The 18,390-nt window shown below is 40.0% G+C and overlaps 1 protein-coding gene across 2 annotated transcripts in view; it reads right to left on the minus strand.

Annotated features, from left to right (window-relative positions):
• The window catches only part of MAPRE2 (microtubule associated protein RP/EB family member 2), a 150,632-nt gene that overhangs the window by 47,843 nt on the left and 84,399 nt on the right, over positions 1-18,390 (minus strand). For both annotated transcript variants that reach the window (XM_032421385.1, XM_032421384.1), the window contains one exon: positions 13,927-14,054. In XM_032421385.1, coding sequence (XP_032277276.1) covers positions 13,927-14,047 — 121 coding nt within the window. In that variant the 5' untranslated portion in view covers positions 14,048-14,054. The remainder of the gene's footprint in view (positions 1-13,926; positions 14,055-18,390) is intronic.

Here is an 18,390-nt window from a genome sequence, read left to right on the forward strand (position 1 = left end):
TTTTTAAAGTGTTGAAATTACATGACTAGGTAAAAAGGGAAGATTTTAATTATGAAAAGCTTGAGGAGGTGGCCAGATCCTGGAAAAAATGGATTTTGTTTCTAATTTTTTGGTTATGCTAAAGAAATGCCTGTCTGTAGGTGACATACAGGGATGTCCCTTTATTAATCAATGAAAAGCCAATAAACCAACAATACTTATTGAGGACTTGGATTTTACTTAAAGAAGTAACTTAGTTTTGAGAGATCAGAGAAATAGGAAAACCTGCAAACACACAAAACTAGAAGTGCTCAAGGATATGGCAGAGACATGTAAATCTAAAGGCATTAGTTCAAAACGTTGCCTGAGAAAAAGCCAAGAAAGAGTAATCAATATTCTCAAACAGATTAAGTCAAGTTCAACTTGCATGGTCATTTCTGCTCCTCAAGGAGCTTAATACATCTAATGTTGAGGTTTTAAGCACTCAATGACCTTAAGACTTTGTAGAACTCTGAACACTGAAAACAGGGAGAGCTCATGTCTGGAAGAAAAGGAGGAAGGTGGCATTGGAGATGGCCCACTAAGAAGGCATTCCAAGCCAAGAGGGAATTAGGACATTTGGTGAAAGATGATTTAGGGCAAATGTAGGGTAAGGGCAGGGGGCCATGGGGGTAGATGCTGGAAAGACTGGTTGTAGCAACTGCTCAAAGCTTTAAAAGACAAGAAGAGAAGCAACTTAATTTGGTAGATAGTGGAGAGCCAATGCTTATTTCTGGGCACAAGTGTCTTTATAGAAAAATGCCTCAAGTATGCCATTTTTTAAAAAGATTTTTTCTTTTGAGAGACAGAATGTGAGCACGTGAGTGGGGGGGGCAGAGGGAGAGGATTTCAAGCAGACTCCCTGCTGAGCACAGAACCCAATGTGGGGACTCGATCCCATGATCCTGAGATCATTACCTGAACTGAAATCACGAGTCAGAAGCTTCACCAACTGAGCCACCCAGGTGCCCCTAAAGTACACCATTTTTAAGCTCCAATTTTTAGGACATATCTATTTTAAGGGAAAATGAGATTAATGGCGAGAGACCTAAAGCCTATGTATTCCTCCCAATTTTTTTTTTTTTTTAAGATTTTATTTATTTATTTGAGAGAGAGAGAATGAGAGAGAGCACATGAGAGGGGGGAGGGTCAGAGGGAGAAGCAGACTCCCTGCCAAGCAGGGAGCCCGATGTGGGACTCGATCCAGGGACTCCAGGATCATGACCTGAGCCGAAGGCAGTCGCTTAACCAACTGAGCCACCCAGGCGCCCATCATTCCTCCCAATTTCTCATGGAATATCTACTGAACCATTGCCTGTATCACTCTACCAACAGTTCATGCTAGGCCACCATGTGAACTCTCGGTCTCATAGCTGACGAAGCAGCTTTTTGTATAGTGTAAGATGCAGTGGTGTGAATTGACCAGAACAAACCCACAGTCCACTTCTACGCAATGGACCACTCTCTACAGTTGCTCTTTTTGTGGCTGAGGTCACTGTCCCTGGGACTGGGGGCTCTTCTTAGATCTACGTTACTTCACCTGTTCTCCAAGGCTTACAGGTGACAGCTCCTTACCACTGCCCCCCATCAAGTGCAGTCCACCAGCCCTCACCAAAGCCAGTAACACCCTCTACTTGCCACAAGTAGAGCATTCCATTCCCCCCAGCTCCCAGAGAAGAGAGCTGGGGGCCAGAGAAAGCCCAGAGGGCCAGGGGTCGTATCAAAAGAAGCCCCCAACACTTCTAGAAGAACCACCATTTAACATGCATGCAGATGGTGAGACATGAGAGAATATTCTATAATGAATTGTTTTCTTTATATTTCACAGGGGTATCCCACAACACGTTGCTTTTCTAAGCACGATTCTAGTATTATGAGAAATCTAAATCAGTATGAGGAATGCATGAGTATTTACTTCAGGGATTCAATTATACGACCACAGGGGAAATTAAAAAAAAAAAAAAGGAATTAAAAAAAAAAGCAGGAAAGGAGTTTTTTTTTAAACATCAGATTTAAACACAATTACATATAATTTTAGAGTTGACATACACATTTTCATTAGAATGTGGCTCCTTATTCAGTTTCCTCAAGTTCTTCTGTGAATTGTCATACAAAGTAATCTAGAAGAAATCAAAGTGGAGAACAATCTTCTTATGGAGAAGAGAAACTGCAGGAAATCGTGTTGGCATGAGTTTCCTATGTACATGCTTCTTACTGTCAAATAATTTGGTCATAAAAGCGGATGAGTGTTAATACTTGGGCAAGACCAAACCTCTGGAAGGGAGGGAATAAATGCAGAGAGGTAATTTGCAATCTGTCCGAATTACGTAATGGTTACAGGGTGGAAAAAACCCAATCTGCAGAGCTGCGGTGTAGAGTTGCCAAGCAATTCAATTGTTTTTCCAGGTATGCAATTCTAACATGCCCAAGCATTTGACAGCGACTCTTGACGCTCCTTTTTTATAGTGTCTACATGGCTGATAAACTGTACATTTAAGAACATAATTCAGAAAAAAATAGGTTAGAAAAAGTACTTTTCTTTGAAGAACAGGAAAACTTAAGCTACTTGGCTTGATTTTTTTTTTTTTAAATAACCTTTTTTTTTTTTAAAGTAGGAGCTCAACATGCGGCTTAAACTCATGACCCTGAGATCAAGACCTGAGCTGAGACCAAGAGTTGGAGCTTAACTGTCCCAGCCACCCAGGCACCCCACTGGCCTGATCATCTTAATTGTGTGAAAACTCGACGGCCTGCTAATGTTTCAGATGTTCCCATACACAAAGTGCCCCTTAGTGTTAGAGGCCATCTGAATGGGGAGATCGGCTGGATGTCTACTTTCGTCTAGGGATTGGTTCCACCCTTGCTTTGTATTCAGGGAAGCTGGAAGAAAAGGAATCTGAAAGATCTGGATCCAAGTATGAAGGAGAAATGAACAGGTTTCCACTGGGTATGATCTGTATTGTTTTTATGTAACTGTATTCCCAGATCCTAGCCCATCCCTGGACACAGTAGGAATTCAATAATTATCTGCTGACTTCAGGGACACAAAGCTGTATGTTACAACATCAAAAGGACATCTAAACGGTACCTTTACTCAAAATCTCCATCTTCCTCTTCTTGGCCTGAATCTTAACCACATTAAAAAACCTAGTTTGAATAGCAGTTCAATTAAATTATGCTTCATAAATATTTATTCACCATCCACTAAATTTGCATGGCTGTTTGGCCAAAGACCCAAATAAGGCTAAGACAAGAACCTTTTCTAGACTAAAATAATCTTTGAATACTACAGCATTTATTACTTGAAACATTACTGTCCCTCTTCTGCTGCCTTGAATCTTTATGTCCCAGTCTTATGCACACATGTACATGCATAAAACACTGCATCTTTTCTCTGCCTTCAGCAAACATTTTCTGCCTAAAATGTCCTTTTGATACTTTTTACACTTGTATAGAGAATTCTCATTCTTTAAAGGTTAGTCTAAATAGCACTTCCTCTATGAAGTTTTCCTATTCTTTGCACAGAATGAACTATTTCACTATAATGGGTATGGCAGCCCCGAAGTGGGTTGACTTATATTTTAATTAGCTGTCTCTCTCCTAATTGACTGGTAACTCATTAAGACTGGAGGTGGTATCCAACCCACCTTTCTACTGTGTTAGCAGAGTGTCTACTACAACTATAAAACTGACAGCTCCAGAATTTCTATCTGCCTGGAGCTGGGAAACAGGTATGGGAATAAGGGGACAGAACTGGATGGGAAATGGGGGAATACTCTTTAATACTGCATTAGCATGTCCCTTCATAGAAGGCTAAGAAAATCAGCTTTTCATGCTGAAGGGGTTGGAGAAGTACCGACAGAGGTCTTAGCAGAGCTCCTGCCACCAGGTTTACTGAACTGAAAGAAATACTGGGAAAACAGTGATACCTTGATGCATCCGGCCTTTGGGGGGACCAGGCTTGTAAAAACATTATTCTAGAAGATGTTCTTTTTCTTCAAGAGCACAGAAAGGAGGAAATGAGGATATGAAGTCCTCTCGGACACAAGCTTGTTAAAGCCAGCCTGGATTCAACGTGAGGAAAGGGCTACATTCTTGAGATTTAGATTTAAAGGGTGGACCAGGCACCCACGTGCTTAAGTCTGTCTCTAGAGGAGGCATTATGCTGGCTACGGCTTCACTGGCCAGGAATCATTCTGAGACAGCCGAACAGCTCTCTTCCAAGGAGGGGGATGAAATCTCAGAGCCCACCCTGTCTTGCTTGGAGAGGAAGAATTCAGAGCAGGAGAGGGAACAAAAGGCAGAGAGGAAAGGCTCTTTCTCTACGCCATCCTCAGTAAGTAGGGCAGGGAAAAATCATCCTGAGACTGGGAGCAAGCGCCTGTGTGTTTCTCCTAATGTCTCACTTCCTTTGGTAAGAGAGGCCTTGAGACCACTGGGTCACACCCTTGTCATCAAAAGAATGACCAGATACGTCTCCTGTCTTCAAGCGGCAATGTAAAGGATGAGGATACAGACTTCTAACTCCTCCTCTAACATCCTAGAGATGTTCAATGGGCTCCTGATTAACAGATATGGAAAAAAATCAAACACATACGTCTGCACACAGTGAACTGTCCACCATACCCACAGCTGTCATACATACAGCAACGAGGGCAGAAGGCTGCATCCAAGGAGACCCCAGTTCTAGTGTCGGCCGTGAACATTTAGCTTCCCTGAGCTTTTATCCTCTTATATAAAATACAAATTAAAAATTCCTATTCTTCCATGCAGGGCTGTTATAAGAATTAAAGTAAATACACATAAAAGCACAAAAATGGTAAAGAGCAATATATAAAAGCCGAGGTCTTCTGACATCATTTTTATGCCCCTTAAGTATAAAACTATGTATTATGTGCCTGGTTAAAATAATCAGAGCTGTAAGAATGAATAGGATTGAACTGGATTGTTTCAGATATGAAATATGAATTTCCAAAAGGCATGTTTTAGATTCAAAGGGCAAAGAACCAAAGAACAAAAGGAGGTCCTTGGTCTCCCACTAGCAAAGAAAGGCTATGAACACATTCCTGAGATCCTCCAGTTTATCTACTGAAAAACATCCAAGGGCTTTTCCAGGCCTGAAGTCTTTCCCCAGATAAACATATGAGGTGCTTAAGTAATCACAAGTTCATTTACGAAAGGAAATGGCTATTTTCCCCCAATTTTATACTCTTCCTGTTAAAGTCTTTGGATGATTTAAACTGAAAAGGGAAAGAAAAAGCAATATGAATACAAAGTAATGTTTTATATAAAGGAATAAATCCATCATGTAAAGTAAACGACATCTTTAGAAAAATCAAAACAACTCAATATATTGGAATACACTCTTTTTTTTCCCCCTTAAGATACTTGTTTTTATAGATCTTGGTGAATAATTTCAAAATAAACATATATGCTTTAAAAGAAGCATCTTATAAAAGGGACAAAATGAGAGGAGAAGGGGCTCTAAAAGTTTCTGAAATTAGAATTATAAATTACAAATGAGTCTTAAAATCCACCATGTCCTTGGGCTCCGGCCTGATGTTTCCCAAACTCTTCACCAAGATTCCTGGGACCATGGAGTCATGCCTCCAGGCAGTAGAGCTGGTGGAGTCAATGTTGGGGCTTCTCAAGTGCTTTCCTAGTCTCGGCCCTCCCTATACTTCCAGCCTTCTGAGCCTCATCACCTGGACCCACCACAGTGCAACAGTGCTCATCTCTGGACTCATAACCATGGACCCATTCATGGTTTTTGAGCCGGTAAAACTCAGCAGAGTGTTGCTATCGATTAGAAGAAAAAAGAACCTGAATCCAAAAAATTGTGTGATAATGGGTTTCTGAATTAGCGATATACTTAGAACCCTGAAGATGGCATTCATCTAGGACATCTGTGAATTTTCCCAAATAAGGGAAAATAACTAAAGTCTAGAATTTAAGGGATTGCTTTGTACAAATTCATACAATTATTAACAGTTTTTGTGATTTTATTGAGAATTCTCAAAGGTATTAATTTGAGTTTCTAATAAGATGTCATTAATTAGCTTTGTTTCTGTTAAGGTATTATATTTAGTTCATTGTGATTACATGTTCCTTGATTTTTTGTGAAGTATAAATACTGCCAGTCTTCAAGAAAATAATCACATTCTAGGTGATATATTTTCCTAACCTATTTCCCTTATTTTATGGTGTTCACGATTACCTATGAGGGACTCCGGTCGAAATGAGTAAGAACAGAAAGGACGCATCTGTAGATTTGTACCTGTGAAAAATATTAATGGAGTCACATGACACTTACCTAGTTAGAGACCTGAGCAGTTATCACTGAGGACTGGCTCTATGGAATTTAAAATGTTTGTTGTGAGGTGCCTGCCTGGCTCAGTTGGAAGGGCATGCAACTCTTGATTTCGGGGTCATGAGTTCGAGATTACTTAAATATATAAAACTTGAAAAAATATTTGTTGCATTTCTCACAAAGAAATGAGCAATTCTATGGTTTCCTGAGAATATCCCATGCATGCATAGTTGCTTCAAATGGAGTAAAATCAATCTTCACCTACTCATACGATGAGATCATGAGGAAAAACTGTATTTCTCTTATAGAAGACAACATGCTTCATGTATTTCAGGGCTGTACCCAATAAAACACATATTATCTTACATACTGGTCACCCCATCCAACTCAAGAGGGCGGATTTCTGAGGTCTTTCCCAAACTATGGTCATTCTAAGTCATCCAGGCAGCACCCACCCAACTCCCAAGGAACCCGAAGGAAGGTCCTTCTTTACAGACTCCCCATGACCCCACCCCCTCCCTCCTTTGTATATCCAAAGCTCTTCCAAAGCAGCACTTACCACAGCGTGGTCTCTAGTCTTTTGCAAGGACAGAACCATGCTGTACTGAGCTCCTAGAGGACAATGACCACGTCTTTTTTTTTTATTTAAATTCAATTAACATATGGTATATTATTAGTTTCAGAGGTAGAGTTCAGTGATTCATCAGTTGTATATAACACCCAGTGTTCATTACATCATGTGTCCTCCTTAATGCCCATCACCCAGTTACCCACTCTCCTCCAGCAACCCTCGGTTTGTCTCCTACAGTTAAGAGTCTCTTATGGTTTGTCTCCCTCTCAGATTTCATCTTATTTTATTTTTCCCTCCCTTCCCCTATGATTCTGTTTTGTTTCTTAAATTCCACATACGAGTGAAATCATACAATAATTGTTTTTCTCTGACTGACTTATGTTTTATTTATTTGGGTTTCCAGGGCCCAACCCAAGGAAAGGCTCAAAACATGTGTGCCAAATAAAACTAAATTGATTATCAGAACTGAATATAGTAATGAGCTAGAGGAAGATGTGGCTGATTGCTTTCAAAGATGTATTACCCGTATACATAAAAAACAAAATTTACAGGGGCAGTTTGATCAATGAAGTGAATACATACACACTTTTTTCCCACAAGGGTATTTAGCATTACAAAAGGCAGTAAAGAAAAAACCCAACAGAAACAAAAGCACCAACTTATGTTTACTTTCACTATTGCACAACAAAGGAACAGTCAACAAAACTAAAAGGCAACCTACCCAATGGGAGAAGATATTTGTAAATGTCTTATCAGATAAAGGGCTAGTATCCAAAATCTGTAAAGAACTTATCAAACTCAACACCCAAAAACCAAATAATCCAGTCAAGAAAGGGACAGAAAACATGAACAGACATTTCTCCAAAGAAGACATACAAATGGCTCAACAGATACATGAAAAAATGCTCAAAATCACTTGGCATCAGGGGAATACAAATCTAAACCACAATGAGATTACCACCCCCCTCACACCAGTCTGAATGGCTAAGATTAACAAATCAGGAAATGACAGATGTTGGCGAGGATGTGGAGAAAGGGGAACCCTCCTACACTGTTGATGGGAATGCAAGCTGGTGCAGCCACTATGGAAAACAGTACGGAGGTTCCTCAGAAAGTTGAAAATAGAACTACCCTATGACCCAGCAATTGCATTACTAGGTATTTATCCAAAGGATACAAAAACATAGTGATTTAAAGGGGCACCTGCACCCCACTGTTTATAGCAGCAATGTGCACAATGAAACTATGCAAAGAGCCCAGATGTCCATCAACAGATGAATGGATAAAGATGTGGTGTATATATATATATACATAATGGAATATTACTCAGCCACCAAAAAGAATGAATCTTGCCATTTGCAACGACGTGGATGGAACTAGAAGGTATTATGCTAAGCGAAATAAGTCAGAGAAAGATAAATACCATATAATTTCACTCATGTGGAATTTAAAAAACAAAACACATGGGAAGGAAACACAGATGAACACGGGAAGGAAAGGAAAAATAAAATAAGATGAAAACAGAGAGCAAGGCAAACCATAAGAGACGTTGAACTCTAGGAAACAAACTGAGGGTTGTTGGAGGGGAGGTGGCTGGGGGGATGGGGTAACTGGGTGATGGGCATTAAGAAGGGCACTTGATGTAATGAGTACTGGCTGTTATATGCAACTGATGAATCACTAAATTCTACTCCTGAAACTAATAATACAGTATATGTCAATTACATTGAATTTAAATAAAGAATTAAAAAAAAGATATATGTAAATAAACAAATTTAAAAGGAAAAAAAGACTACTGTATTCTATATTCTGCTCAAAAAAGAAACTCCCTTTCATCCTGTGCATTACTTGGGACACAGAAATATACTGCCCACTGCAGTGATTGAATCTGAGGCTGGACCACTCCCTCCATTACTCAACTTACTTTTTGCCCTCTTCCTCTTCAATTAGTCGGTATACTAAGACCAAGTAAATGGATTTTAAAATAAAACTGGAGGGAAAAAAAATGTCACCAAAGAAAACCCGAAACAAAAAAAACCCTTACCTCTCTACATAATAGGTCGCAAACATGAATAATATTCCATTATAATACAATTGCATCTATAACCATAGCAACACAATCTAAGAGGACTTAACTTTCTTATAGCAAATAACAGTCTGATTTTATAAAGCTAAGTAAGCTCTTGAGCTGACAGACACAGATGAAACATCCTTACTTGGTTTCAGTTCAAGAGAGCCAACAGGAGAAGGTCTACTAAATTTAGACTCTGAGCTGATTTCATCACTAACCTGTCCTGAAAGAGGTCTCTGCGGAGAGAAGAAAAAAGGCCAGGGGACAACACACTAGGATGGGATTAACCTATTTAAGAGGCACAGACTGCAGTCAGAAATGGTCACAAAGAATATTCTGCTAGGCTCACAGCACCTGTCCAGGCCCCGGGGCATGGCAGATAGCCACACCTTTGTGAACCGAGTGTTTCTGGGAAGCCTCGTCCTTCCAGAGAGCCATCAAGGACCCAGAATTGTATATGTGACTACAGTGACTGCAATATGACCAGCTCAATCTAGAAGCTTTCCCGGAAGAAAAAAAAATACAAGAAACTTGATCTAAGACAGAGCTTGAAACAATTTGGAGAAGCACAAATTGAAACGGAATCAAATACTGATCATGTTTCTCTCTTTTTAAGCTAGTGAAGAAAACACCTATATTTTTCCATCTGAAAAATAGTTTAATTCCAATTAAATTTTACTAAAATACTAAAATGCTCAGGAAGATAACTGAGCTGTTAGCCAGCATGGTGACAGTCCAGGCAGTGCCCGCCTGACACGCGGTTTGTATCTCTGAAGGTGTACAAAGTCAGCAGCTGGCTTGTCTGCGGAGTGGGTGGGAAGGAGGAAGGGAAGGTCGCACAGAGAGGACAGGCAGTCTGTGCTAGGCTTTGGAGGAATGGGAGAGCCACTGGTCGCGAGGGGGCTGGCCAAGCCCCAGCAGTGACTCAGCAGCAGACCCAATGGCTTTGCAGCTTAGATCCCCGTAGGCAGGAGAGGATGCGGACACAGAAAAATGGAGGCCAAAAGTTTCAAAGGTTTGGTGTATGAGAACAGGGGAAGCAGGGTGCAGTGGAAAAGGAAAAGGAAAAGGGACATCTCTTCCACCCCCATCAAATTCCTCTTCCCATTTCTTCCTGTTCCTCTCCATATAGTCTGCTACCTTTTCTGTCAGCTCCAACATGGTGTCTCAAGTTGTTAAAGCTGTTTTTTGTTTCTTTTTTTTTCTTTCTGGATTTTTAGCACCATGCTGTCCATCCTTCCTCTTGAGTACCTTACAGAATATTCACTGGTTTGAGCTGGTACTGAAGCAAAAACGAAGTATCTCACCCCACAAAAAGCTGTGGGAATTTTATAAAGCAATTGAACTACAACCTAGTATTTTGAAGCTGAATCAATCTTGTGTTTCATGGGGTTCAATCCCCTAATTCAACTGTGGGAAATCCACAAATACTGTTCATTTTTACAACAGATTTAGGTGATTACAGGTATATGTGCACATCCACTGTTATACTGCTTTCCATTTACACAGCCTCATCTTTCACCTGAAAGGTAAAGGCTGCTTTTCACAAGAAATGAATGCACACTAAATATGCATATGATTCTGGGACTCAGATTTCCTCTTCAAAGGAAATTTTCATAAGGTTACATCCGTAGAATAAAATAACAGGAGATAAGAGTGAGTCATTTCATTGTTTTGCAACTCACTGCCATCTATCTCCAAGTGTTAGGCCTCCTGACACCACCTCTCTTTTAAGATGCTTATATACAAATCAATGTCATATAAAGGCAGAGAATTCTGAAGAAAAAGGAACACAAATGTGAAGCAGTAGGTTACTTCTCTATGAGCTATAAAGAAAAGCTGACATCAGGTTTAGTATTAGCTGGAGGGAGATCTCTTAGCTGGAAATAAAAAAGAAAATGCAAATGGGAAAAAAAAAATGCCAAAGGGGAACTGCCAGAATTAGAACATAAGTCTTTCGCAAAAAGAAATAATTTTATTGAATAAGGAAAAAATCAGTTTAAATATGTGAAGTTATTTTGTGTGTTTTCCCACAGCATACTAAAATACAACCACACACAGTAAACTGAAGTCACTAAAATAAAAGTTGAAGAAAAAATTATTAGCCAAGAATTTGACTACTTGTAAGTACGATGAGGAGAAATCACTTAGTGATTTGTTCTTATCCTAACAGCACTGTCCTAGCTGCCTTAAAGGTCTTCTAGAACAATGAAGGGTATAAATAAATAAACTCATAAATAAATAAATAGATCGCTTCTTCCTGCTAAATGCCACTGAAGAAGAGAAGAGTCACAGACTAAATTATGAATGAGGAAACTGTGCCCGATAGGTTTTGGATATTTTAACTTCATTTCTAGTGGTTTGGGGTTTCTCTAACATGCACTGTAAGCTCTTGGCTACAGCACAAAAGTACCTGGGGTGCTTGTTAAAATACAGATTTTAGGCTTCACATCCAGAGAAACTGAGAAGGTCAAGGATCCTAAGAATCTGCATTTTAAGGAGCCCCATAGGAGATTATAAATGCATATGGTCTACAGTTTGAGGAAAGTACTACCTAAAATTGAAGACCTGTCTTTGTACTACACGGATTAACATGATTTAGGCAAAAAACATGTTAACCTCTATCCTACAGTTTTTTGAGCCAAAAACTGTTTCAGAGCAGAAAGGAACCTTTAAATCTACTTTATTCTTCAGAATCATCAACCTTGTAGCCTTAGGGAGCCAGTGAGTTATCTTAATGAAAATTATCTGTTCAGGAGTGACCAAAATGGTTTCTAGCAGGTTTCATCAAGCTGCAAGTGGCTGTCAAATGCATACCAATGCTTTAAGAGAACTCTACAAGAATCTTTCACAAAGGCTGCTGAAAATTTTGTGGCATTTGCTTTATTAGAAATGTGAAAGATGAGCAAAGAAATTAATTACATCTATTACTACTCTAAAAATTCTAATTGCCTTCTCATTGCATTTGCTAGCAAAAACTCTCCATGCTTATTACAGAGAAAATGCTGTTCACGGGCTCATCTACCACTGAACTCCTTCCTTCCTTCCCATCTCTTTTCTTGATAACCAACCCCGTTCCCCTTATTCACATGTGCATATGCCCACTTTGAGAGTAAGATACACCTTTCTGTCTTTGACCCTAGCAGTTGCAAACGGATTTTCATGCACCCTGCAACAAGTGCTTCTGAGTGAACAGTATGTGTCAGTCACTGTGGAGAAATGGAACTAGTAACAATGACGATACTGAAGGGGTATGCACTGTTAACAAGGGGATTGCTAACAACAGAAAACTCTGGGGTTCCCCACCCCCCCCCCAGCAAATTAAAAGTAAAATGCTGGAGCACTCTAGAATGCATAGCAAGAACAGTACCATAAAATGTGACTGCATAGAGATCTGCAGTTGAGTGAGATGCAACAGGGGCTGTTGCCGACAGTGACTATTGGGAGTCATTTCAACAGGCCAATGATACAGACCTCGCACATCATCATGGTCTATGCCAGCTTTTCTTCAGCTTGTACTCAAGGGCAAAGAACTGGTTGGTGAGCATCCATTATTGATCTCACAAATTACAGGACTTAGGTTTGAGGCCTGGGCGCAGGGAGGGTGAGTGAGGTAATGCCTCAGCTCTAGCCAACCTCAATGTGTTCCCTGGGAGACAAACGATCATGGGAGAAGACCTGTCAATACTAGTGAAAATGTGTCCTCTAGAGTCTGTTCTCAAATCTTGACCTGGACAAAGGAGAATATAGTCACTGGTGGGTGGTGGACTCAGGCTTATCTGTGGGGGACCCTGGGGGCTTTCCAAATTCTGACTACACTTCATGAAATCTCTTTACACAGGCCCCCCTGGGAAAGACAGAAGAGGGTCTTCCCCCTGTGCCAGCTGAACCTGCTAACTCCTCTGTATCTGTTATGTCTTGTGGAATTTCATGAGAACACACTTCAGGAATATTTCCTAATACCATTTTCATGTCAGAGCCAGAGAGGAAATCTCTTACCTATAAGTTCACAAGAAGAAAATACTTCCTATATCCAAAGGAAGACTTTCTCTGATAAATACTCTAAAAATGAATTACTTTACCAAGGGCTCGTTTTTATAACATGCTCCTACTTTATCACTGAAGTCAAATCTTCATTTTTTTTTTTTTTAAACTCAACGTGCATTCCCTGCAGACCTACTTTATACCAGGCGTGGTGCATGTACCTGACGATACATGGCATCTGACGAAGAATAAAACTCAGTCTTGTCCTCAAGGACTTCTGGTGCCTTCAGGGGAGCAGGAGTTGGACCTTCTAACACAGCGTGGTCAAGTCTTACTCTGGAAGAGTGGGCACAGTGTTTTGGTAGATCTGGGGAACTCTTCAGAGGGGTGACAACGGAGTCGGTTTTTAAGTGTGAATGAGATTTTAACACAAATGAAAAGAAGAAAGACCTTTTCAGCAAGAAAAAAAGTTATGGGATGCAAAAGGCAGTCCGAAGGGAACACAAGAGTATTTTGTAGGACTGAGGTACAGGGGGTATGGAGAAAGACGCAGAAATTGAGGAGCCAGGATGCAGCAAAAACAGAAAAACCTTTATCAGCCATGAAAAACAATGAATTTTATCCTGTAGGATGGACAAGGTGGAGCCTGGGAGATTTTTTAAGAAGGGGTTGCAAGACCCAATCTGTGTTTTAGGAACAGAAGTGTGGTGGCTGATGCGATGACCGAGAAGAGCCCAGAAGACCAATAAGAAGGCATTATAGAGACCGTAATAGGTGTTGGGACTGCTCTATGCTCTTAGATGCCCACGATCATTTCCCTCTGCACGTTCTTTGGTTATATCTGAGTTTTTCCCCTTTAATTATATATCAATACTGATATTTTTTTCTACCCAAGATGCATCATCTGTGGTTCATAAAATTTCACATGAGTAAACACTTAGGTAAATACATTCTTAAAAAAGAATCCCTTACCTGAACAAAGCTGTTCCACTTTTGTGTAGTTTAAAGATACTATGTCATTAACCCATGCGATGATGTCATGTCTGCTCATAGTCTCTTGGGTTATCGAGGTAGAATACACATTGACCGCCATTCCCCAACTAGAAAAAGACAAATAAGGAAAAAATTAACTCCGAAACATAAAAGGTCAGGATCCCTGGCAGAACTCTAAGGGATGGAAAAGGCCTGCTTCAGCTGAGCAGGGAGCAGGGAAAATAGAATTGGTGGATCTAAACAAATATTAATAGCTAACGATGTCCTAAAGGGAGTCAGTCTTTTCTCTCTCTTCCACATATTTGCTGAGAGACAGCTAAAGTTCACATACTGTTCATGCAGTACCACTCCACATTGCCCACCGCCGCTGGACTCCAAGGTTTTTTAGGTTCTGAGATATCTATTTTCTCATGTAACTTGATCTCACCGTCACCCTTCAATCTATGTGTGGTATTAAAAAGTTATCAGGTCTGTAACAGCGTGCACTGGAGTCACCGTTCATCTTCCTACGTAACTTCATCACACTTTCATTACTTGCCAACAGTGCCCCCTCGCACACTCCTTGGAGATGTAATGGGAGCTCCGTTGTATTCAGTTGCTCAGGCTAAAAACACCATGCCCATTCTTGCCTCCTCTGTTTCCCTCACCACCACATCCAATCCATCAGCAAATTCTACTGGCTCTACCTTCAAAGTAGAACCAGTCTTTCCCACTTTGGTCAATGCTCACCTGATGCTTTGCAGTAGTCTTTTCCTGGGTCTCCCACCATGCACCCTTGCCACACACCCCCCCCCCCCACGTATTCTCAACACAGCAGCCAGAGTGATCCTAGTTGCAAAATCAGATGCTCTCTCTCCTTAGTTTAAAACCCTCCAATGGTTGCTCATCCCACAGTACAATTCAAATTCTTACCAAGCTTTAGCCGGCCTGATATATTCTGACACCTTTCCTTACTACCCTCTCCCCCTCACTCCATTCCATCAAGACAACCTCCTGGTTTTCTTTAACTCCTCAAGCTCACTTCCTCTTCAAGCCTTTGTACTGCTGTGGCTTCAGCTAGGTCCATTCCCCAGTTTTGAGGTGCATTCCCTCATTTCCATCTCCTATTCTTTTTCTCTTCATAGACCTAGGAGAGAAGCTCCACTGGGGCAGAGATTTTGTCCATTTTATTCTTTGTGTATCCCTGGTGTCTAGTTCAGTTCCAGACACAGAGTAGGCTTTCAATACAAATGCTGAAAGCAGGAATGTGCTCCCCCACCCCCCTCCCATGTAAAGTAAGCAGGGCAGTAGATAAGCTAGGTAAGCTATGTACTTTTTCTTTAATCAGCTTTGGAGAAATTCATTTTAGAAATGGGCTTCATATAGGGCGCCTGGGTGGCTCAGTTGATTAAGCGACTGCCTTTGGCTCAGGTCATGATCCTGGAGTCCCTGGATCGAGTCCCGCATCGGGCTCCCTGCTCAGCAAGGAGCCTGCTTCTCCCTCTGACCCTCCCCCCTCTCATGTGCTCTCCCTCTCTCATTCTCTCTGTCTCAAATAAATAAAAAAAATCTTTAAAAAAAAAAAAAAAAAAAAAAAGAAATGGGCTTCATATAAGTTTCATTCGAAAAAAAGAAATCCTCAACCTGGTATTCTCTATTTCTAAAAGCTTTAGACAAAGCTTTTATAAAAATATATAAAAACATGTGAATAATTTGAAAGACATGTACTGTCTAATTACATGAGTCTTCCCTTTAATTTACTCCTTCTGTTTCATGACACCTATTTCCCCAACTTTTCATCAGAGTGATATACATAGAAGAAGGTTTGCTTAAAATATTTTATCTATAGTTCTGTGTAATTGGTTTCCTTTTTTGAAATTAATAAACTTTGTTTTAGAGTTCTTCATAGCAAAATTGAATGGAAGTAGAGTGTTACCATATACCTCACTGTCCCCACATACATACAACCTCCGTCACTATCCATATCCCATACCAGCCGCTACATTTGTTACAATCAATGAACCTACTACACTCATGCACTATCATCACCCAAAGTCTGTGGTTTACAGTAGGGTTCACTCTTGGTGTCGTACATTCTACGAGTTGTCACAAATACACAATGGCATGTATCCACTATTTTAGTGCCATACGGAGTAGTTTCATTGCTCTAAAAATCCTCTCTGCTCTGCTGATTTATACCTTCCCCCCAGCAATCCCTGGCAACCACGGATCTTTTTACTGTTCCATAGTTCTGCCTTTCCCAGAATACCATGCAGCTGGAATCATACAGCATGTAGCCTTTTCAGATTGGCTTCTTTCTGAGTAATGTGCAGTGAAGGTTCCTCCATGTTGTTTCATGGCTTGATACCTCATTTCTTTTTAGCACTGAGTATTCCACTGTCTGAATGCACCACTCAGCTGATGAAGGACATCTTGGTTGCTTCCAAGCTTTGGCAATTCTGAATAAAGCTGCTAAAAACATCCATGTGCAGGTTTTTGTGTGGACGTAAGTTTTCGATTCATTTGGTAAATACCAAAGAGCACTACTGATAGATTGTATAAGAGTATGTTTAATTTTATAAGAAGTTACTAAACTGTCTTAAGTGTCTATCCAAAGTGGCTGTACCCATTTTGACTTCCTTCCAGCAATGAATGAGAGTTTCTGTTGCTCCACATCCTCACCAGCATTTGGTATTGTCAGTGTTTTGGATTTTGGCCATTCTAATAGGTGTACACTAGTAAAAAAAATTTTTTTAACATTTAAACCTGGTTGAAACTTTGCAATTTTACTAATTCTGTGCAACATATAATACTTAAATCTTTAAAAAATTATGTATTTATAAATACATAAGAAAGAGAGAGTGTGCATCAGGGAGGGGGCAGAAGGAGAGAGAGAGAGAAGTTCAAGCAGATTCCCCACTGAGCATAGAGCCAGACGTGGGGCTCAATCTCATGAAGCTGAGATTATGACATGAGCCAAAATCAAGACTCAGACGCTCAACCAACTGAGCCACTCACAGGCCCCTACTTACATAATTTTATGTAAAATGTGTGTATCTTTTATTTTGAAAAATTTTACTTTAAATATTTTATTTATTTGACACAGAGCGAGCACAAGCAGGGGGATCGGCAGGCAGAGGGAGAGGGAGAAACAGGCTCCCCACTGAGCAGGGAGCCCGACGCAGGGCTCAATCCCAGGACCCTGGGATCATGACCTGAGCCAAAGGCAGACGCCTAACCAACTGAGCTACCCAGGCATCCCCCCAAATTTTATATATATAAAACTTATTTTGAAAGGTTTTTGATACATCAAAAAACCAGCTGTGTTTACTTCTTGGCTTCAAAAGTTATCAATATTGGTCAATCCTGTTCCATTTATACTAGTCAGTACTTTGTCCCAAATCCTACCCTCCGTGCCCCAAGCCAGTTTGTTTTGAAGTGCCAAGCATCTTATTGTTTTGCTTCAAGTATTTCAATATGTTTCTCTGAAAGATAAGGACATTAAAAAAAACTCAAATAGCATGATCACATCTGAAAATAAAAATAATTTCTTAATATCAAATATGCATTATAATGTCTTATAATTTTTTTCAGTTTGTTTGAATCTGGACAAATAAGTTTTAGACATGATGATTCATTGATATGTACTTTAAATTTCTTTTATCTGTAGATTTCCTCTCCATTTCTAATATTTTCTTTTAATTGTTGAAGGAACTGGGTTGTTTCTTGTACAGTTTCTACAATCTGGATTTTGCTCACTGTATCCCATTGGTGTAGTTTGACATATTCCTCTATCCCTTGGGTTCCTATAGATGGGTCATTTGATCTACAGGCCAGAGAGGATTCAAGTTCTAATTGGGGGTTTGGAGGCAGGACTACCTTGCAGTGTTTGAACTCCCATCAGGAGACACATAATGACTGACTCCCTTTAGGACATCGTTAGCTATTAATATTTGTTTAGATCCACCAATTCTTTAGAGACTTCAGAGTCATATTCTATTATTCATTTTTGATTTATTACATAGAATAGTTCTATAAAGAGAAATTTCCCAAGTACTGGTCACATAACAAAGACAGGACAGATGCCTGATTTGTTTTATTTACCATTTTTCAAAATAATGAGGTAGTTCTCTACTATTCTCCAAACATGACTAATGAGGTTTTTATTTTTGAAGTGGAATTATGAACTCAACAAGTATGTTTCAATCCACGTCTCAACCGACCACAGTTTATATCTTTACTAGTGTGAGCTTGCAAGAACTTATTCAAGCTGGTTTTTGAGTTCTTCTAACAAGGTCCCAGTAGTCTTTGATCATTTCCTTGCTTTCTGGTATGACAAAATGTTCCAGGCCCAACTTGGACCTTTCCTGCCTTAGACGTAAAACCAGTTATTTCTCTTAAGGGTTCCTTATTTCTATAATCACAAATGGTATTGAGAAATAAATATTTTTAAGCATGGCTATA

This window comes from Phoca vitulina, unplaced genomic scaffold (genome assembly GCF_004348235.1).
Source record: "Phoca vitulina isolate PV1807 unplaced genomic scaffold, GSC_HSeal_1.0 scaffold24, whole genome shotgun sequence".
NCBI classification, from domain to species: domain Eukaryota; kingdom Metazoa; phylum Chordata; class Mammalia; order Carnivora; family Phocidae; genus Phoca; species Phoca vitulina.